This window comes from Onychostoma macrolepis, chromosome 02, assembly GCF_012432095.1.
Source record: "Onychostoma macrolepis isolate SWU-2019 chromosome 02, ASM1243209v1, whole genome shotgun sequence".
NCBI classification, from domain to species: domain Eukaryota; kingdom Metazoa; phylum Chordata; class Actinopteri; order Cypriniformes; family Cyprinidae; genus Onychostoma; species Onychostoma macrolepis.
In genome coordinates, this window is record NC_081156.1 from 9,093,722 (window position 1) to 9,117,231 (window position 23,510).

Below are 23,510 nucleotides of genomic sequence, written 5' to 3' on the forward strand. Positions count from 1 at the left end.
TTTTGTTTTTAGTAAGACATTTTGTAGGCTATTAGTTTTGTATTACTTTGAGGGAAAATAATGTACACAAAGGCACTTTAAATAAGTTTCAGAATATACACATATATACATAAATATAGCCTACTTGCTATACAAAGGCTAAAGCCAAAAACTAACGATTATACATCTTTCTTGTACTTGGCACAGTGTTTGGTGTAACGGTAGATGGCGACATTGCACCGGGTTTAACTTGTAAACTTCGGTAGGCTGGTTAAGCATAGGCCTTGAGCTGAGCAGTAGGGGTTAAGCTGAGTTAACCTCGGCACGCTTGTTGGCTTTCTCTATTCATTCTGCTCATTGACAATACCAATAATCCTCAAATTCAGCTAAGAGATGGCCCCTGCTTTTATTTGTCTGTCACTGATTTAATGGGAGTCGGAATATAACGCGTTTTTGACAATTGAGATTTTCATTAAATTTAGATTTCTTTGAGAAAGTTGGTGAAATATGAATGAAATGTGTATTTCATTTATTAATTGCATGCTTGATTTAGAGGACATCCGAGTGCATCTAAAGGGCGTATTATAAGTGCGCCTATTTTCGATCGAGTTTTACGAGTTAGAAAATCACTGTGATTATTGATCAGAGATTGGTCAAACTTGTGGCTTTCTTTGCTATGTTAGGGTTATGTTTTCTTTACCGTAGCACCCCAGTTTAAATCGTTTATTATCTCTATTGTGTTTATTTTTACCTAGGCTACCTGTTTATTTTACAGCAATCTAATAAAGACTCGTTCTTTTCTATTGAAGAGCGTATTTGAAGGTGAAGAAGCGAGTTATTCTTATTTCAAAAATATACATTTTCACAGACAGTTGCCTAAATGCATACAGTAAATATTGCTGGGTCAAATATTTGACCGGTTATTTATTTATTTTTTTTATTTATCCAAAGAAGCGTAACAGGTTTGGAGGAGTTTATTCTTACGGGAAGTGGTAAACCGATTTTAATTATTAGAAGGGTATAAAATTAAATAAGCCTACTGTATATTTGCTTCAAACCAGTTACAATAATGGAGTCTTTGTCGTGTTTTACGGAAAACAAAATAACTCATTTAAACATGGTTAAGCAATAAATAAATACACTTATTGTTTTTGGAGAATACATCGTTTTATTGTACTGTACATAACTGTAATTTGTCAACTTGTTAAACTAACAAAAGTGCAATCATTATTATTCTAATACGGTTTTCGTAGGCCTCTTTCCTTTTACACATGAACTACCCACAGACCTATACATTCACCCCTGAAAATATAAGAGGTGGAATTACTGAAGAGCCGTCAAAAAGAAACACACATAAGGTTTAGACAAATAAGATACTTTGTATTCGAGTGGGTTTGTGACATGCATCGATTCCCACGCCACTGAACTCAGAATTCAGTATTTCGCGGTGTTGCTGAGTGCATCGAAAATAACTAGGTTTAATTTTACTACGACTTTATATGCTCAGTTATTGAGCACTCTCCCCTTTATCCTCATTGGAAATGTGGTCAAATCAAACAAAAGTCTTGGCTATTGATTATGGACTGGATAAACAGCTTTGTTAAACAACATGTCTCCTCATTTGCAGACGTTTCGAGGTTTTTCCAAGATAGTAAATATATGTCATAATCTTTCCCAAAAAAGCCCAAACGTCCCTGTGGAGTCCTCAGTTCCGATCAATTCCTTCCTTCCTTCATAGTTTCTCTCAGTAAATACGGAGAGGTGAATGACTTCGTTTCGCCTTCCATTGATTTGATTTATTCTTCATAGATAACCGTGCATCAAGCGCACACAGTCTCGTAATTTGCGAGTTCAGTCCGTACGTTCGCATTTATTATTTTTTTGGCTTGTCATAGTTTAAATTACATAACGCATGGCTTTACATCTTGACAGACTCCTTGGTGATGTAGCTGATGATGGTAGTAGGATCCACTGCTGGATGGATGAAACGACGTAATACCGTTGAAGTTCAGCACAAAGTCTTTTCTGTCACAGACTGGCGATGAGTGGGTTTGGTATCGAGACATTCCTGCTGGTGAAAAACAATCAAATAAATCACCAGTATTAATATATTGCTAGAATAATGTCATCATCGAAAGTATGCTTAATTGTCTCTACAGTCTTCTTAGAAGCATCAGAACATGTATTTCACTTTAGCGCTTTTTAAAGGAAAGTAATATTGTTTTTACGTTTAATAGAAGACATGCAATTACCAGCTCAGACAATGTATTCTAGTGCTTTCAGCGCCATGCCAGTATTTGAAGAACAATGGTATTGTTTTCTGTAAGTGAACTCAGTTCAACCAATGCCAAACTTCCTCCCTTTTTTGTTTCAACGCCTTATTAGAATTATAACAATTATTCACAGCGTATTTCTTGCGTTTTCTTATATTAAAACGTCATTTGGGTGGCTAAATGTTTATTTTTTTGTTCACCTGGGCCTCATAGGAAGCCTCACAGTTAAAACAGCCCGCACTGGCTAAACTGAACACACGTGTAAAATCCTCTTTAGTTTGCATTAATGTCGGGCTTTCATTGCCAAACTACTGGCAAAGACGGCTCTGTTTTCTTAACCTTATGAAATGGTGGAAAGAAAATAAATCGCAAACAGCTCACAAAGGCCTTTTGCGTCAGACATCTGCTATTTTCCTAATTATATTGTGTCTCCAAAACAGCACTGCGGGAAAATCAACTCAAAAAGTGTGAGTGATTCTTAATTGCCACGCACAAACTTTAATTCATTAGTCGAAATGCGCCCTTAACAAACGTAGCACATACAACTATGTAGGCCTCTGAAAAAAAAAAAAGAGAAGAAAAAAAAAAAAGACTTGCATGATCCAATTTGAGGTAATAAAAAAAAATAATAATAATTATACGATTGTACACTCGCATGACTTTGGAATCTGCCCTTTCTGTAAATACTGTGGTCCCTTATTGTAAATAATTATCGATTAACAGGCATAATGCTTGCAATAATATGCATTTTTAAAAGCATAAATGAAATTGCTTCGACAATCCGTGCTACTTTAATACATCGAAAAAGACTAAATTGTTACACATGATGTCGGCTAAAAACACATTGCCTCCTCCAAACTTGAATTGTAATATTTAGGCAGGCTTTTCGTTTTAAACGACATTACATTAAAATGTTTTTTTAAAACAACAGCAGCTACATTTAAGCTACGTTTATTTTTATTTATGGGAAACTACACTCTAAAAAATGCTGGGTTGTTTTAACCCAACTTTGGGTCAAATATGAACTAAGCCAGCTGTTTTGTTAAATTTTTACATTAAATTTTAACCCGAAAGTTGAGTTAGTCCATATTTGAGCCAAACCCAGCATTTTTTATTTATTTTTTTTATTTTTTTAGAGAGAGTATTTAAGTATTGTATAAATGCCTTCTTAAACCTGCTAAACTTTATACAGAAATATCAAATCGAGACACTGTGTGTGCATTAGCGGCTTTTACCTGAGATGTCTGCCGACTCTCTGCCGTTGTGATGCAGATAGCCCTGCTCCAGAGAATAAGGCGGCATACTCGAGTGTAATCCAGAGGAGTTTGGGCTGCTGGAGGCTAGCGGCTGCTGTTTAATGTAAGGAGACACACCTGATGAAGCCCAATGTGCCGAGGCGGCTCCGTACGGCGAATGGCACTCCAGAGAGCCGCTCATGGCCGGCGGCGAGTGAAGCGGACTGTTGCTGTTTTCTGGGCCGTACTCGCCATTGGAAGCGACTTGGCATGCCGTCATGTATGTAGAACCCGAGCTGGGCGACATGTGTGAGACATGGTGGCCTGTACTGAGGCCATCGTAACCCGTGTGAACGCCAGGCACAGGGTTGCTCATCATGTCCAGATTATAGCCGTTGGCGTGGCAGGCCAGGGACGCGGAGGGCGACTGAAAGTCGAAGTTTTGGGGCAACATCGAAGCGCCGAAGCCGATGCCGTTCATCATGCGGTACATGGGTTTGAGAGCCTGGCATTTCCTTCGGAAACCACGGGGCCTGCGTCGGAAAGAGCCCTCCTCAAACATGAACTCGCTCCCGGGGTCGATGGTCCAATAGTGGCCTTTTCCCGGCCGCCCAAGGCCTTTGGGAAGTTTGATGAAACACTCGTTTAGAGACAAATTATGTCTGACGGAATTTTTCCAGCCCTGGTAGGAACCCCTAAAAAACGGGAAACGCGCTTGGAGGAACTGATAGATTTCACTCAGCGTTAACCTTTTGGTGGGAGAGCTCTGTATCGCCATGACTATGAGAGCGATATAGGAGTAAGGCGGCTTTTCGGGGCGCCTCATGCCCGAGTTAGACTTTTTGCCCTTGCTGCCGGTCGCAGTTGTGCTCTCCAGCACTGTCTGTGTGCTCTGAAGCCCCGAGTGCATGGCACTGGATGCAGGGCTGGATCTGATGGGAGCCGGCGTGTCCAGCTGCTGCTGAGAGCTTTCAGTCGTCATTGCTAAGCCTTGTAGCCCAAACGAAGCTGGACGGATGTGAAAAGACGGGTTCGGTCTTCAAAGAACGAGAGTCGGGGCTAAAAATACGGGAGAAAACTATGCGTACTCCAAGCAAATCTCTCTTAAAAGCCAGTGTCTCTCCGAGGTCAGTGCGCCACAATTGTGCTCCTGGTTGAAGCCACCAGCTGTGTGTCGCCAGGATAGCGACCCCTCCTTAGTCTCTTGGTGGCCATCGTGAAGACTAATCCTTTAAGAGAAGGAAACTCAACGCTCCAGAGTCCTCTGGCGCAAAGACGTGCGGCCAAACAAAACGCGACCACCTATCAATTCGTAAATCTCTCTCTGCCCCCTAGATCCCCGCTAAATTCCTCCAAGAAATCTCCTCAAACTGCGGAGACCCACCCCTTTTCCATGTCTGGCATGCCTCCAGCTATCGGTCTGGCAGGAGGCTGTGCAGAGTCCGAGCAGAGAGACTCCCCACCTCCCCTCTGACAGCCTAAATACACGCAATAACGCCATTTATCAAGCCTAGTCCGACGTTTCAATCAACAGCGCCACACGCCAAACACCGGGGCGAAGGCTGTCAGAGCTCCAGTAATTAATGGCGTGTTTTGGTGAGAGTTCTGGCACTGGAGGACGGGAGGTTGAAATAGAAAAGCACTTCTAGTGAGTGGCACGATGTAATGGCGCGTTTGACCGTCGAGGGAACAACGTGCGAAGCAAGAGTTCATCGCTTCGCCTTAGAGAGAAGAATGCGAGCACGTAAGGCAGTGACCTGGTTGAGCATCTTGTCAAGTACGCATGATGGGGGTGGGCGAAAAAAGTCCGTCTCCAAGTGTATACAAGTTCTTGTAAAGGGCTGTTCTGGATAAATGATTTTGACATGAGTGGAAGCAGGCTTTTTCCATCAGCCGCTGCGCCAGTGCTCGGATACCACACACATCGCAGTGTCAGTTTACCGTCCCAGACCCCTATCATCCCCCCTGAGAGAGGGACTAATTAATTGTGGAAAGTGAGCTTAATTGGCCATACGAAAAAAATAAAAAAAATCAAGAAAAAAATCTCCAGTGCAACGCAACATTCGTGATTATCGTGAAAGAAAAACAACAATAAATGCACAAAGTCACTTGATTTTATTTTAAATGTTTAATTAAAAACGCAACCGTGCATGCAAAATAATAATAATAATGATGATAATAATAATAATAATAGTTTGTATGATTGCATAATCCAAGTAGTCGGTTCTATTATTAACGAATTTTGTTTTATTATCATTACACGCGTCAATGATTAGGCCTATTTAAAACAATTCTTTGTGTGTGCATAGCTATATTTATTTGCTCTGTAAACTAATCGATTCTACTACTGTTTACTGGCCTCTTACAGTTTAAACATTAGGCCTACACAGCAGTTGCTCGTTTTTAATTTGGCTTGGTCATGAATACGCGCACTAAAATATACGAATGCAATGCGAGGGCAATATTCACAGCCGTGCCTCATAGGCAGAAACAAGCAGCCTCACATCTTTATCAAAGACAACAAAAGGATGTGGAGATAAAATCAGCCCTCGTCATAACAATAAAGGTAAAGAAAATAATCGCCCCAAAAATTCCCGGCAACATCAAACCCGCTATCCCCGCTGCGTTCAGGATGCACGCTTGGCTTAGAAAAAGCCGCGCTCGGTGCAGAAGAAAAATACCCGAGAGACTTTGAAGGTTTCTCGTTGCGGGGATAATATTGTTGTACTAGACTGCTGGATTCCTCTACTGTTGTAGGTGACCTTTTGACTAAAGGTGACAAATCGATGTCGACTCCGCATTTGAATGCTGTTTGTCACTGCTAAGAGCTGAATAATGCCAATATTAGAGGTTTTTACTCTCCGCGTGACAAGAGGCACTTCGGGGGACGGATATTTGCAGTTCTGGACAGAAAATATAAATATTGAATTGCTAAATATATCTGTGTCCGCTCTCGGGGAAACTCTGCGAAGAAAAAACAAAGCCCTGGGTTCTGGAGGCGCCTACGAATGACGAATGTTTCTCTCCCTCACGAGTCCAACAACTTCAGCAATTGTTTAAATTGCAATCAAACAAATAAACTGCACGATGATAACACAGATTACGCTCTTTGGGGAATTACTGACGTGGGTTTTAATTTTCATCTTCATTTTGATATGAAAAATACAAAAAAGGAAAATAAACTAATTTGGATACCTATAAAAATGTAGCCCACCACCAGTTATTCATATTTTATAAAAGAGTACCATTTGACCGTGCGAAAGAAATCTGATTACAATAATCTAGTTGTTGAAATTTCACACATTTGCCTGCTGTTGTGCAGTAGATATTGTACATTACATCCTGTAGGTTGCAGTATAGTCTCTCCAGATGATGGACCATTTAAACGCCATAAATGGCAACAGGCCTTGTCAGTTTGATTGGTGCTAATGACTTTCTCCTTGACGTCACGTTACACTTCATACGTAGATGTTGAGGTCGATTTTTCTTCTTTTTTTTCTTCCTTTTTTCTTTTTCTTTTTAGTTTGGCAGAAGCAAGTGGTGTCTAATAAATGATGTCGATTTCAATTATCTGAATAATATTTGTGACTGTCATTTAGGTACTATAAAGGATACAAATATATATATGTGGGCTATTCTCTTGCGCAGGCGAATGTTTATATTCACTCCATTCATTTATTAATTCGTCAGTTTATTGTGGATTTGATATCATAATTCGTGCTTCTGAAACTTTATGCTTTTTAGGAAAATTATCTATTGAGATGTGTCTGGCCAAAAGAAAACTCAGGTTCTGTACGATATTAACAAGGATTAATATAATTACACAGTCCCAAAATATAATAATAATAATAAAATAATAAAAAAAGAAAACAAATATAAAAAACACGAGTAAATAGGTGAATACATAAAAAAAAAAGTAAAATTAAAACGAACGAACGAAAATGCAACAATAATAACAAAAACTGCTACTACTAAACACGACGAAATGTTTGTTTAAAGGTATGTTTAAAGGATATGCTTTGTTTAAAGCAGAAACAAGGACACATTTACAAATGAAGCATCTTATGGTTTTAACTAGCTTAGTAGGTAAATGCTGTACTTGGCCTTGACAGCTGAGTTATGTAATCTTATCTTCAGGACCGTGGACAGCTCGTGGAAACGTATGGAAATGGGATTTCATTTCGATATCCACAGCTGCCTCATACTGAAACTGCTTTATCTCGTTTTATTCTCCTTCACCAAAGTCTCAAAACTGCCACGCTTTCAGCATGCTGAACTATTAATATACACATGTTAAGGATGCGGATGCAGGGGAAGTGTGAAAACAAACAGAGGCGCCCAGACAGAAGGGCACTGTGATAACACCACCTGCAGGTACTGCTATGCAACTCTCTGGCCATTGCAAACATAGTAATATTTAGGGTTAATTTCCCCCCCCAGTCATCTCAATGGCAAAAAGTGTACCAATTTACCCGAATTCACCATTATGAGAAAACGGATTGGAAAACGTGAACATGCATTTTGTTTGTTTTAGGAATCCTATGGTAATTTTAATCAACATTTGGCATTTTAAATCACAATAAGCAGCACCGTCAGTAATTGGGCAAACATGTATTCGTGAAATATGCCAGAATAATATCACAGGATAATATATTTTAAAACATCTGGCCATGAACTTATTGATTGATAACAATCAATTCGTGTTTCATTTTAAAACATGTTTTATTATTCAATATAAAATGCGCATGCATTCTGTCAGAAACAAAATAGTTTACAATAATTCCAGTTTAGATGCAGGAGCCTCACTTTCTTTGTAAAAACTAAAATTGAGCTTGTCTCTTGAGTAGTTTATCTCGAACAGTAAATCTGAAATGAAAACAAGTTTACTTTTATAAGATCGTTTGAGGCACCTGGTTCAACACACTTAAAACAAACACAAAGGACAAATAAATACACAGACGACAGTTTAAAACAACGCAACCGCTCAGTAGGACGATACAAATAGAATAGCTATTAAATAGTTCACTCTTTGTCATTTTGCATAAAACTTTCCCGGACGATCTTTACGCAGGCGGATGAAATGTATGTCTTTGTCAAGTCACAAGTGCTCAGAAAGTGCCAAAGTTCCCCACCCTGGACCCACACGATATTACGACAACAAATAGTCGATCTTGAACGGGTGAAAGCCCGCGGACGCGTGTGGGATCGACAGGCACTCGGATGTCAGCTGGAACGGGAGAAAGTCCCGTTGGTGACGGCAGCTGATGGCGGGCTCCTCCAGGGGTCCAAAGGATCGAAGCGCCTGCGTTTGGGGAAAAGCCAGAGGGGAGCCCCGCAGGACATATCCCCCGTGCCAGGTGTCGGGTTTGCGTTCCTCTTTCCTGAAAGGTCGGCTGAGGATGCTGTCAATGGCGAAGGAGCTTGTAAACTTGGCGCTGGAAGGAGGCGTAACGATAGTGTCCACCGCAGGAGCTTGGCTCGGCCCCTCTGGCTCCTTGCCCGGTTTTTTGCTGATGCGCTTTCTCCTCCGACGAAACACTCCGTCCGCAAAGGTGTACTCGCTGTGTGGGTTCAGCATCCAGTAGTTGTCCTTCCCCCACGGTCTGGAGGGATCCCGCAGCACCTTGAGAAAGCAGTCGTTGAGAGACAGATTGTGGCGCACCGAGTTCCTCCAGCCGGTGTAGCTGCCTCTAAAAAACGGGAACTTTTTCATGAGGTAGTCGTTGATTTCGGCCAAAGTGAGACGGCCTGAGTTTGAGTCACGGATGGCCATGGCGATCAGAGCGATGTATGAGTACGGAGGCTTGGGTCTCCTGGTGTAGGGCTTGCCTTTGCTCTCTGCGCCTGGAAGAGCAGGTGCGGGACTGTGCGCCACGCAGTCTCCATCCGAGCCCAGCTCTTCCTCCGCGGACATCGGCGACGGGATGCTGCCCTCGGCGTCGCTGCAGAGCTCCGCGGGCTTGGAGTCGTAGTGACCCCCGCAGAAAACCTCCAGCTTCATTGGCTGAGCTTGTGGCACTTTAACTGTCCAAGCGCTTAAATCTGCCGAGTAAGGCTCCTTAAGACAACACCGGAGAAGGAGCGCTAGAATAGCCACGCGGAGCTGTCAAACACAATCCACAGCGTGAGAGTGACAGGATCTGTACCTGCTGCAGATAAGTGCTCTTAACATCCCTAGCGCGCGCTCAGCTGTCTAATATAGGCGCTCACCTCTGGGTATGCCTACAGGGGCGGGGCCTGTCTTTAAGTCTTAAAATCACTCTTACAAAAACACACGGATCATGCACACCCTGTTTTGAAATAAAGCGGTCGAGCGTATGTGGACAGTATCAGACAGACTCGTGATGAATTGCTTTGTTGGTTTGAGCCGAGTTTCGTCACAGCGAGGCGGATTCACCTGTGTCCTTGCTCACCTTTGCTCCGCAGAAGAATTTCACCTCAGGAAAGCAGGTGGCGTGCGTTTATCAGACATGGCATGCCGCGCAGTCAACAAAGCGTTACCTATAGGAAGAATAGTCCTAAAAAGTAGATTTAGAGTTACAACTGGTTTAATAAGTCGCAACATATTGCAATCACTTCCCAACATTTTAGTTGTGTCAATCACATCCCTCATTAGTCATTCTGTTACATGACAGTTATGACAGTTGTTGATGATATTATGCTTAACCTCTGGTGTAAAACATCCCTATGGGTAGAACATTAAACTGTTTAATCACTGCAAAAGACGACGTTTTTAAAAACAAATCAGTGATACCATGTCTATGCAGTTGTTTAGCATCCCATTTATAAACTTGTGCAGGTAAATAAGATTCACAATTCCAGCTATGAATTTAGAGTATATATTTCTTCTCATTTTCAAACTCGAGTTAGGTTGCATCAAAGATTTTAGTCATTAAACACTGAATTGACACATCTTCACCTGTGTCACATGTCTAATGCAGAAAAACAACTTATATTACATAAACAAGCAGAATGTGTTTTATAATTATGCTTTAAACATGCATTATGCAAAAATAGTTTCTTTTATGTGTTTTGAACACTCAGGTGGTGTCAGAATACCTTTAAGACTGTACATCAGGATCAGTACAGATATTGGATATATGCTTCAATGTCATGACACTCATTTGGGTCTGCAGACTCCAGTAAAGAAAACATATGCATTTCACACATATGCTGTCTTGAATATACCACTTATAATTTTTGTACATTTCTAAAAAAAAAAAAAAAAATTGTGTTAAAGTAAAAATGTCAAAGTTATGTAAACATAGTAATACCACAATGAAGTAAAATCCCTTTAAAAAATGAAAATCCCACAACTTTAAGGTTTCTGCCTTTGTCAATACAATTGCACAAATAAACAAATAATAATAATAAAATGATTATTCATAGGAGTAAATACTAGATTGGTCTGTATATATAATAAGCATTTGACATTTGATTACTTTTTGTGCGATGAATGATGTAGGAAATGCATTTTATGAAAGAAAAAAAAAAACTAAATTAACAGTTTTATACATGCACCTTTTACTGTTTTCTCCTAGTACTCAAGAATTGAAATGTATAGTTTACATGGCTCATGCCAATACAACCAGTAGAGTAATCTTCATTAGCATCAATGGTTTCACTGCTTCTTTGCCAAGAAACAAGAGAAAAACCAACTGCCAAGTTTAGTATGCTACACGTTTGTAACGAACATTTATTGAGCTTGAGACACGCATTATCATCCTCCAATCTCGTCATTTTGAAGATCCATCCATTGACTGCTTTTGCTTTCCATGAACCTGTCGCACAAACAGAGGACGCAATATTTCCTTCGCTCACAGGTTTCATGTGTTGGGTCAGTGTTCCCTGCAGGTTTGAAGGCGAGAGAGTCCAGCGGTCTGAACCATAACTCAAATATTTAGATTTGAAGTGCTTTGCAGATATTCATTAATGTGTGAGGAGAGGTTTACCACACACTCCTCACAGTCGGCACATTGGATGAAGCAGTAGGTTCCACTTCCATACTGCGGCCAACCACATGAACGCTGGTAATTACCTCATTACCAGTTAATCGTCTTTCGCTGACCGTAAAAACAAGTTAAGGGTGTGACGGGGCAAAAAAAAGCATGATGCATACAGTCCCTTGCTAATTAATCAATTAAAATAAGTTGTCTATTAAATGTCCACAACATATGATTTAGATCTCACCTCTGCAATTCAAATTCAAAAGGCAAGACTGGTCTATTTAGTGACTAATGTATGATTTCAATTAGATTTGTAAATATAATTTCAAGGTTCGCTCATTTTTTTGAAACAGTCAGAGTTAATTAAATCAGACAAATGTAATTATTGTCATACGTGGATCGCTACACGCAAAATAGAAAATGTAAAGCTTGTTTTTGATGAATGTGAGTAACTCCGATGATGAGATTTGCGTGAAATCGGGACATTTTTTTTTTAAATTGGTCAAAATGTGCAATAAATGCACACCACCTGGTTTTCTACACTTAACCGAAAGGTTTTTTATGCGCTGTAATGAGCATAAGATTTTGGATCTTGCACTGATATTTGAATGCGGTTCATTAAAACTTGGCCGAATTCACGATATGAAATGTCAGAGGCAGAGTTATTTTTCTTCCAGCAGTCGGGAATGAATGGGTATTCCTCTATGAAAGCCTGGCCTGGACCTGCTTACTCCACACTGGCCTAGCCAAATAAATACGGCACATACTGCGGTCTGTAGCGCTGCGTTCTGCAGGGCAGGTTCAACAAAAAAATATGATGGACCAGTGGAGTTGCAGGCATGTGCACCCTCTAATTTTCCCCTCCTGTGTTTATATGTGGCTTTCCAGATTGAAATTGTTTCCAGTAATCTGGAGCGCACAACTAACAGGCCTGAGCATAAACAGCCGTGAGTGTAGGCCAGACCTGATGGGCTTTTTCTTGAACAATGTGGGTGGAATTGAGAAATTTATCACAACTATACTCTTCCTATCAGTCTTTAGTCCATTGTTTTCTTCAGATGATCTCCTTTGCTCTGATGACAGTAATAACCTTCAGACTCTGTGATCTTTTTAATACCGTTTACATTGTAATCTCCTTCAGATCCAGGTCTGTATTATCAAATGAGCATCTCCACACCATTTTGATCCACCAAAGCTGCCAAAAAAGAGCAGTGAACTCAAAAACTGGTAGATGAACCACTGTTGTGATCTGTTTTCCACAGCCTACTTTCATAACGCTTGTTTATAATCACAAACAGAAACGGCGCATTCATCATTCAAGCCTGGAGTGATTCTTTCCACAGTCACATAATAACAAAAATCATCCAGGAACAACTGGCACAAAGTCTGGCGGCCTCTTTGAGAAGTATTGCGTGCTTAAATTCACTCTTTTCAATTAACTATGAAAATGTGGTCAAATATTGTCAAGCTGTGATCAAGCAGAGTTAATGCATGAAGAGAAATTAAACAAAGTGAGTAGCTTGAGCATTAATGTCACTGGTGTCTTCACAATGAATTCATCAGGAGATGAACCACTGTTTGCTAAACCAAAACGACTGATAATGCACCTAATAATACTGAAACATAAACCAATTAATAAACCAGGAAATATCTGATTATTAGATAAGTGATTTTCATGTTTTATTAGGATGAACTAGGGCTAAGTGGTAACATTTTAGTTCAGGATCAGTTCTCACTATCAACTAGTTGTTTATTAGCATGCATATCACTACCATATTACCTGTTTATTACTACTTATAAAGCACATATCAATGCCTTATTCTGCATGATCATATTTTAGATCACTTAATCTTACAACATACCCAGAGCTGGGTAGTTATTGATTGCATGTAATCTGGATTACATAATTGGATTCCAAAATTGAAAAAATCAAGTTCTCAGAACTAAAGTATATACGATTTTATAATGCTCGTAGTCAGATTACAGTTACTTTTTATGGACTACACGATTACATATTATTCACACAATGGCAATAAATCATTATTGATTCTGAAAGAGAGCATATACAGTAATGTCGTTGTTTTCATGATTATTAATGTTTGTTCATGTAATTTAGGGATTCTCAAATATTTTTGTCAGCCAAACTCCTTTGACATGACAGAAGATCACCTATTCCCTACTTTTAAATGATTGGAATGTTTGACGTTTAAATTGATATATGGAATGTTTGACGTGAAAGTAGAACTCTGTATATCTTCAAAATGTAATTTTTAATTCTTTGTATTCTTGAATTGAGGTTAACGGTATTGCCATTGTATTACAACAGCAAAACAATTCAGTTGTTTTTAATGACAAAACGTCCTAACCTGCAATGATGCTGATGAAGTCAATGAACAATAAAACAATATTTACTTGAAATATCATAATTAATATTTCAATAATTCAACACACTTTTGAATGTTTTCAGTTATCTGATGTTGATTAATGGTAACATTGACATTGACATTTTTTATGATTTAAATAATTTTTAGCTTTTTATCAGCTCACAAACCCACTGCAGTTCTCATTAAGCCCAGTTTGTGAAACCCTGGATTCATATATTTTCTTTCTCTTTGCTTTTTATTTCAATATGTTTTGTTTGATGGTATAAGCTTAAAAATATATAAAAGTAATCTAAAAGGTAGTAAGATACATTAGCTAAAATGAGTAACCAAGATTACATTACTAACTACAGTCTTCATTATGCAATATGTAATCAGATGAACAGATACCTTACTATTAATAAGCAGCAGATTAGGAGTTTATTGAGGCAAAAGTCATAGCTAATACTGAGAATTGCTCAATTGCTTAAAAGTTTTCCAGTTAAGTTTTCCTCAGTAATGGCCATTTGGCTTCATATTTTAAAAGCATGCCAATGACAAACAATCAGAAATGTTGCCAATTTAGCAGAATTTCCCTTTGCGTGCGTCCTCTAGAAACAGTCTCTTTTAGTTCACTGACTTCAAGAAAGAAAACATAACATTAAAAATGCATTTGCTCACAACATGGCTGATAAATGATGCTTATTTGTATTTTTGGATGCACATTACAATGAATAAATGTCCTAACAGATTCCAGATCAGGGCCGGACACAAACACTTTAATGGGAACATGCCTGTAATGCCAAGCATAGTTTTCTGCTACTTTAACACCTATACATAATTCATAATACAATGCATTCTTCATATTATTTTTCATCAAGCAAATAATCACAGTCGTTAGCACTTTCTGTTCCATAATTACCTATAAAAGCATGATGGTTGTTTGGAAACGTGCACGCATTGTAGGGTGGCATTAAAAGTCCAGAACTCTATATTTAAAGCTCCAAGGCTTGTTTTGTAGATGATCATCTATAAACGTTCCGGGTGAGAATACATGTTCCCAATTCAAACTAAATCTATAAATGTGATGAAGAATTTCACTATGTGGATACAAATATGATATAAATATGATGATGAAAAAAGATCCATTGGATATTAGACTTACTGCTAAAATGCAGACATGTGGCGTCTGTCAAAGCACACTTGCTGATTGTATTTTTTTTTTTTGTAATTACAGTACAGGATCAGCAGATGAAGGTGAACAGGGTTCAAGTTCTTTCACGTTCTTTGATATGAGGGCGAGAAAACAGAGGCTGGTGCAGAGACAGGTCTGAACCTGCGGAGCCCATTGTGAATCATCTATTTTGGTACCGAGGTCTCTCACCTTGATACTGTATAAAAAAAATAAATAAAAAAACTATATGGAAACAAGAAAACAAAGAGACTGGCAATTACAATTACAGAGAACAAAGTTGCTCAGAAGTGAAGAGCTGAATTCTGTAGTTGCACAATGTGATGCTTTGAAGGTTGGCGATTTTGTAAAATCAACTTATGACACATTAAAACACATGAAAATGTCAGGTTTGCAGTGAATTACCATTGAGATTTTTGTATGACAACTGTCAGTGCTCCTACCTGCAAAGTTACCTACAAAGCTTCCTGAGAAAGTGCACCAAGGGCAAAAGCTGCTTAAACACAAAGGATGCTCACACCAAATGTTGATTTAATTTAGGTAATAGAAGTTAATTGATAAAGAAAATCTATTTATGACATTATTTTTGACAGGATTCTCATTTTACAGCATTTTTACACAAGTGGTTTCTTGAAGCATCTTGGAGACGTTGCCACAGTTCTTCTGTATTTAGTCTGTCTCAGTTCGTTCATGTTTCTTCATGTTCTCTTAATTAGAACATCATGTTCAAATAATTTTGCCCACCACTACATATATAGGTGCATCTAAAAAAATGCTTTCATATATTCTAGATACATTACATGTAAAGTAAAACATTTCAAAAGTTTTTTTGTTGTTGTTGTTGTTTTGTTTTAATTTTGATGATTAGAGCTTACAGCTCGTGAAAGTCAAAAATCCAGTATCTCAAAATATTAGAGTATTTTCTATGATCAATCAAAAAAAGGATTTGCAAAAGTTCTTTAAAGTATGTTGATTTCTGCACTCAATACTTGGTCGGGGCTCGTTTAGCACAAACTCCATCATCAGTGAGGCGTGATGGAAGCGATCAGTCTGTGGCTCTGCTGAGGCACTATTGAGCCTTCAGCTTGTCTGGATTGTTGGATCGACTGTTTATCATCTTTCTCTTGAAAATATCCCATAGATTCCATATGGGGTTCAGGTCAGGCATGTTGGCTGGCCAGTCAAGCACAGTAATATCATGGTCAGCAAACCACTTGGAAGTGGTTTTATCACTGTGGGCAGGTGCTGAAGTCCTGCTGGAAAAGGAAATCAGCATCTCCATAAAGCTTGTCAGCAGATGGAAGCATGAAGTGCTCCAAAATCTCCTGGTACACGGCTGCATTGACATTGGACTTGATGAAACACAATGGATCAACACCAGCAGACGTCACGGCACCCCAAATCATCACTGACTTCAGAAACTTCACACTGGACTTCAAGCAGCTTGGATTCTGTGCCTCTCCAGTCTTCCTCTAGACTCCAGACCTTGATTTCCAAATGAAATGCAAAATGTACTTTTATCTGAAAAGAGGACTTTGGACCGTTGGACCACTGAGCAACAGTCCAGTTCTTGTTCTCCACAGCCCAGTTAAGATGCTTCTGACGTTGTCTCTGGTTCAGAAGTGGCTTGTTATCCCTTTTCCTGAAGACGTCTGAGCGTGGTGACTCTTGATGCACTGACTCCAGCTTCAGTTCTCTCCTTGTGAAGCTCTCCCAAGTGTTTGAATCAGCTTTGCTTGACTGTATTCTCAAGCTTGCGGTCATCCCTGTTGCTTGTGCACCTTTTCCTACCCAAATTCTTCCTTCCAGTCAACTTCGCATTTAATATGCTTTGATACAGCACTCTGTAAACAGCCACACCTTTCAGTAATGACCGTCTGTGACTTACCCTCTTTGTGGAGGATCATTGCCAAGTCAGCAGTCTTCCCCATTATTGTGGTTTCAAAGAACAAGAGATACCCAGAATTTATACTGTAGGGATGGTCAATATGAAAATATATGAATGTTTCACTTTTTTAAATAAGTTACAAAAAAAAACTTTAAAAAAACCTTATATTAAAAACCCACGATATTCAAGTTTTTTTTTTAGATGCACCTGTATATATAAATTCTATAATTATATATATATATATATATATATCATGTATGAATTGTACTTTCTTTTTCTTGTCAACGCATTATTTTACTTTTTTGTTTTCAGACACAAATGTATACTGTATATACAGTATATATATTTTTAAGTACTTTTTAAATACACAACAGGGTGAACAAAATTACTTCGGTGTGAGGTTTTGAAAGAAAGTGATCTGTAAAATATTACTTAAGACGTTTAAATACACTACATATTCTTAAATATGTATATAACTTAATACAACTTCATAACTTTACAATTACTTTCAACCAACAAAATAATTGTATTTACGATGAAATTGGGATATGCATTTGAAAAATGCAAAATGTTTCAAAATATTATTTTTTAACCAACTTCGATATGCTTAAAGTTCAAATGGTGTTATTTATGACTAAGACAGCTTTGATGTTTGTATTAGTTCAGCATGTTAAGGCAGTAAGCTCGTTATCTTTAATAGGGACACAAAAGGCACCGAACAGCAGCAATGACCCAGCTGACTGATCCGTTATCAGACGCAACAACCCCGTCATCCAGCGTGAGAAGAGATGGGCACACTGTCAGAATCACGCCACTCCCCTGGCAGGATCCATGCTAACCTTTCCCCCCTCCCTCCTCGCGCTACTCTTTTTTTCTGTCTAAACTTGAAAAAAGAGCCAAACAACTTACTCACGCAGGAGGTTTGCACGAGATCCCGCCGTCCCTCCCCCATGATCTCTCTCGCTGCTGAAGCTCTGAAACAGTGATCGTCCTCAGATTAAAGATGACGGAAACAATTGCTTTGCAGACTTCTCTTCTTGTCCAGAAGATTTTGTCAAAGTTGCTCTTTCATGGTTCAGGAGACATAACTGAGTTTCATTCCAGTATCCACTCTTCTGTATGCATTTCCCCTAAAATTAGGCTACTCCTGAGAAATAATAATGGATAACTGGGACAATTATGGTACTGACTTTTGATGGCAAATCTTGGCAAAACAGACCACATTTTGAGATACAAAAAAAAAAAAAAAAAAAAAAAAAAAATATATATATATATATATATATATATATATACACACACACACAGTTATTTTAGAAGAGATTAAAACTATGTACATTTTTTAGAAAGGTATCTTAAATACAAGTATCTTAAATTTCATACCCCTTCCACTAATTGTTTTCATACTTGTGAGAATAAAAAAATAAAAAATAAAAAAACTATTAATTTATTTATAACTAACTAATGTGACAATAAATACAAACTTAAAGGTATATTTCACCGAAAAATGAAAATTATGTCATCATTTACTCATGTTGTTTCAAACCTGTATGATTTTCTATCTTCTGTTGTAACCAAACAGTTGCTGGCAGCCATTGGCTTCCATAGTAGTTTTTATACTATTGAAGTCAATGGCTACCATCAACTGTTTGGTTACCAACATTCTTCAAAATATCTTATTTTGTGTTCAATGGGGAAAAAATTAATTCATACTGGTTTGGAACAACTTGAGGGTGAGTAAATGACAGAATTTTCATTTTTGGGTGAACTCCTTTAAATTCAAGATATATGCACAAAAACCAGTTTTTGCTTGAAAATAATAACAAAAACCGAATAAGTGCATTTTCAGATTTGTATGATCAATGGGTGAATTTACTAGAATATAATATCAATAGTGGATAAAGTCAATAAATATTAGTAGGTGTAATCTGCTTGTCTAATGTCTGGTTATGATCCGTTCTTCACATCAGAACACACAGAGAGCTGAAATCCTGCTTTTGCCCTGACGTTTACTGTGTCCCGTTGCATTCGGCTCTTACTTTTCAGTGGAAGATTTATATTCACAGCCAGCCACCATTTAAACACACACACAGATCTTGAAGTCAGAGGATTGTAGCGTTTTATTTGTTCGCTCTACTTGTCAAGGTTAGATTTCAAACGCAGCTTGCCTCATGTGAGATATGTGGAACAAGCCGTGACAGGTCAGGAGCTGCAGAGACGAGTGTGAAACAGGAGAGCTTTAAAGCAGCTGATTGTATAATGACAGCTCTTAACAAGGGTGCTAATAGTTTACTTCTTGACTGACATTTGCAAGCTGGTATGCAGAGCTGTTGAGCGGCCGTCTAGCCGTTACAGTGTAAAAATATAAATGCAGTTCATTGAATGTTGCATAGCAGCTCACTAGTGACTTGTAAAATGTAAAAAAAAAAAAAATATATATATATATATATATATATATATATATATATATATTTTTTTTTTTTTTTCTTTAATGCATTAGCTAGTAGAACTAGAAAGTCACAGACACACTGTTAGCCTGTGTAGGTAGTTGTTAGGTGATCACTTACTTTAGATATTCAGTGTCAAATCTATCACCTGAAAATAGTAAGCCTTTAAAAACGTTATCCTAAATTTGCTGTAAAAGTGATGCTTGCTTTTGCAAACACCGTTAATAATCTAACATTTTCTTTTGAATAAAATATTGCACATAAAAAAATATAATATCATATAAAATGATACAGCTTGTTTGGTGGGGAGATTACAAAAATATGTTGTTGTTTTTTTAACTTAATATCACTGATTTATAAGTCCTTTGACTCTGTGTTCATCACAGGTAGTGTGAAGCAGGTTCAATTTGCAATACTGCTAAATAATACATCCTTAATCTGTAATTGTTGCCTTATTTTACAGTAAAAAAATAAATAATAATAATAAATAAAATAAGATTTTATTTTTAATGCTTTTTTATGTGTGAATTTACTGGAATGTAATAACATGGTAAAATCTTTCAAAAATGAAAAAAATATATATATTTTTAATTAATATCACCCTGATAATAATGACAATAAACCACATTAAAAGTTATGATATTGCACTTATTATTGCTCCACTGCAACCTAAACCTACAACCATCATCACTCATCATGATACTCGTGTGTTGTGGGTTTACCAGGCTGTTGCAATGTGGTTGTTAAGATGTTTAGTGTGTTGCTGTGTGGTTGCTAAGCACTTGCTTAATGTTAACATGCAATTGCAGTGCAACGCAACAAGTGCCACAATAATCTCAGTCAGTTTTAAGGTGTTTTTTTTTCTGTAAAAGTCGAGATGAATCCAGATTCACGTTGACATTTTGCACTTTTATTTTTGTGTGCAACTTTCATAACGAAACCCATTAAAGACAGCAATTACAGCTGGCACAGAAATGAAGGAGGGAACACAGTGCTTCTCCTCACCTGCACATGAACTTGGTTTCTCGCAATCTTAATTGATGGTACCGGTGCATTTTTGCTTCCACCTGCTCTGACAGATTGTTTACCGCAGCCCTGAGGTGAGAAGACAACACAACCAAAATAGAAACTTCAGCAGGCAGCAGCCTGCTCCTCACAAAGCCGTCCAGGTTATTTACAGCATCGCCATTTATTTTTCACAGAGTTGAAAGGTTCATTTGCAGCGAAGCCACAAACGAGAAAAAGCGAACGTGTGATTTGAATAACACCAAACTGCAATTGCCAGAGTAAAGTGTTTTATCTGATGTGATGTTTCTTTGACTGGGCCACTTCTCTCCAAATCTTCTGTTAGTCTGGAGATTCATTGTGTTCTGTGGGCAAAGCCAAACCCGGTGACCTGGTGAACGTTGATAGGTTCACGCTGGTTTGCATACAGTTGTCTGGATGCCGAAGTGTCACAATGTCGACTATTATGGCAAAATCGAAGTGCACGGTTTGCGATGATATACCAACAGTCTTATCTCGCTCCCAAAACCACGGCACCTTACGCAATGTCAATTACATTCAAATGCACAGTTAAGGGAAGCAAATGCAAAGCAGAACGCTTGTTTTCTGTCCGCTCAGTGAATGATCTCATTGAAAATCTCTGGGACTTCCAAACATATTTTCATGAATCACTGATAACCTGCAGTGAAGAACCATCACAGCAAATGACATGAATTCTGGTAATAATGTAAGGCAGCGCTTTCGCTGTGAGCAACTCAGTTTTCACCACTGAATCATAATTCATTTAACTGAGAAAACGGGATTCTCCACGACTGCCTAATATTTAAAATATCTATTTTTTTCTTTGTCTGGGACATTCATTTTAGCATTAACACAACTCAAAACCATAAATAATCTCCTCCTTACTCAAATGACCAAAAAAAGGCGATTTTCACAGCAGATCCTATCTAGAGTACATGAACTTCTTCATCTCAGTTTGTGTAGCCATATTTTCACAAGATGTAGTAGTTTTGAGAAGACTGCATGACACTTATTGTGAGTTATGTGGATATAGTATATTCCATAATTTAGTTTATGTTGGGCCCAGTGTTGTAACGCATTACAAGTAATGCGAGTTACGTAATCAGATTACTTTTTTTTCAGAAAAACTGGTAGTAAAGTATTGCATTACCTTTTCATTTTCAAGGAAATATCTGAGTTACTCTTTCAAATAGGTAACACCAGTTAAAACAACTTTAGATAATTTTTTTTTTTTTTTTAATTGTTGAGTGGTGAACTTTCTTCTTTCCTATTCTTCATGCAGTCCAGAACAGCAGCACAGCTGAAGGTTTGTTTGAGCGTGAATTTACATTTCCTTCAGCCTGAGGCTCATTCATTTCACTTTTGATGTGAAAGGGCTTTTACATTTACCAAAATAAAACTTTTTATATTAAAAACAAATAAGCAAGCCCAACCCAGATGAGAGAAAGTAACGCAGTGCATTACTTTCCATAAAAACTTTCTAAGTAACACAATTAGTTACTTTTTATGGAGTAACACAATATTGTAATGCATTACTTTCACCAACAGTGGTCATGCCAGCCAATACTGATATCTACAGTAGACACAGGGCCATGATTAATGTATGATTAATCATCGAATTTAATTTCTTTATTCATATTAAAGGACAATTTTATTAAACAGGGCAAATCAGCATAAGATCAGTTGATCTACTGACAGTGCGCAAAATAAAGAAAACATAAATGCAGATCATTTCCATTTTGACCAATGCAATCTACCAAGAACAGCGTTGTTAGTAAATCTGACTCTAAGGGGCATTTACACAACATTGTTTTCAACTAAAAACAGAAAACGTTTTTATGCATTTTGGCCGTCCGTTTACACAACTGCTTTTTGGGAGATTAAAACTGGGAAAAGTGTTTCCAAATGCAAGTTTTTAAAAACGAAACTGATATCGCTTCTGTGTAAACTACGAAAACGCAAATTTGTGAATGCAGTGATGTCATGCATGTTGCATGTGCACAGGCGCATAGTTTCTTTACAAAGTGAGGAAATCGCCAACTACTGGACTGGCATGAATAATACAGCGTTTTTAGTTGTTTTCACAGATCTGTGTGAACGGGGATCGTTTTGACAATGTTTTTGTCTTGATGCGAATCTTTAAAAAAAAATGCAAAGGAGAAACTTTTCAGTTTTTAGTCTGTCATTGTTGTGTAACTGTACCCAGAAAGTGAAACTCAATGCACAAATGCACATGCAATATTTCAACGCTAATCATTCACTGCGTGTCTTTAGTAGGCTAAATCCTGACAGTAGTTTTTAAACCTGGCCTTAAGAGATTCATTTCTAATTAGAGAGATACCGAAATAAAGTGAGTAGTATTTGACTACGCACTGTAAATAATGACGTTTCGAAGATTAGCTAAGAAAATCATTAAATTTCACATTTAGTTCAAAGTTGCTTGTTGTTTCTTTGTAATTATTTGTGAAATGTATTGAAAACCATTTCAAAGTAAATCCGACACTTCTTTTTTTTTTTCAGTCTAACAGCTTTGCGTTCCTGGCCTAGTTCATCTATTTTAGATCTGAAGCGCAAAAACCAAAGTCATCAGAGTAAACAGTTACACCCTTCACATGCCAACGCAGCGCTCCGAGCTTGAAAGATGACTATTTTTGTTGCTATGTTTGCGCGGTTGTCAATCACAATCAAAACCAGAGGCCCCGAATCCGACCGCAAAGCGTCGCCGGGTGAAACTGGCGCTCGAAGTATCGGGCTGGAGTCGGAGGTGTCAGCAGGGCCAGTCTTGTCTGGGTGCTGCTCCTCTTGTTTGGCCCCGGGCCTCTTTCGTGCAGACTCAACTGGGATCCCCTGCAGGTGAAGGCAGCTTAGATAATATCACAGTTACTACACGCAGAACCTGTTTGGGTTATTTTCAAAACGCGAGGGGAGGGAGAAGAGCGAGGGAAAAAATGCAGCCGCAGCAACAAAGAGGCCTGCGTGCAAACGGCGTCAGGAACTCCCTTCAGGTGAGCGCGTGGAAACATGGGCTTTGCACGAAACGGCCACATGCGTAGAAACGGTTCATAGGTTCACACTTCGTGAGCGAGATGGCTTATGAAAACACGAGTCACTCGCGGGGCATGTTTCGTAACTCCGACCAAGATTGCCAAGCTGTTGCTTTTATTGTA

At 38.4% G+C, this 23,510-nt stretch overlaps 2 protein-coding genes across 3 annotated transcripts; both read right to left on the reverse strand.

Annotated features, from left to right (window-relative positions):
- Positions 1-1,138: 1,138 nt before the first annotated feature.
- On the reverse strand, positions 1,139-4,872 carry foxf2a (forkhead box F2a). Of its 2 annotated transcripts, none has more exons than XM_058799543.1 (2): positions 3,488-4,872; positions 1,139-2,047 (listed from the first exon to the last, which is right to left on the reverse strand). In XM_058799543.1, the coding sequence occupies exons 1-2, from the start codon at positions 4,467-4,469 to the stop codon at positions 1,881-1,883; spliced, it is 1,149 nt and encodes a 382-aa protein (XP_058655526.1). In that variant the 5' UTR covers positions 4,470-4,872; the 3' UTR covers positions 1,139-1,880. The 2 variants fall into 2 exon arrangements, with proteins under 2 accessions (XP_058655526.1, XP_058655516.1); XM_058799533.1 differs by having other exon boundaries at positions 1,139-2,050.
- Positions 4,873-8,190: 3,318 nt separating this feature from the next.
- On the reverse strand, positions 8,191-9,706 carry foxq1a (forkhead box Q1a). Its single transcript, XM_058799568.1, has one exon. It carries the CDS (start codon positions 9,486-9,488, stop codon positions 8,637-8,639), a length of 852 nt encoding a protein of 283 aa, XP_058655551.1. The 5' UTR covers positions 9,489-9,706; the 3' UTR covers positions 8,191-8,636.
- Between the last annotated feature and the right edge of the window lie 13,804 nt (positions 9,707-23,510).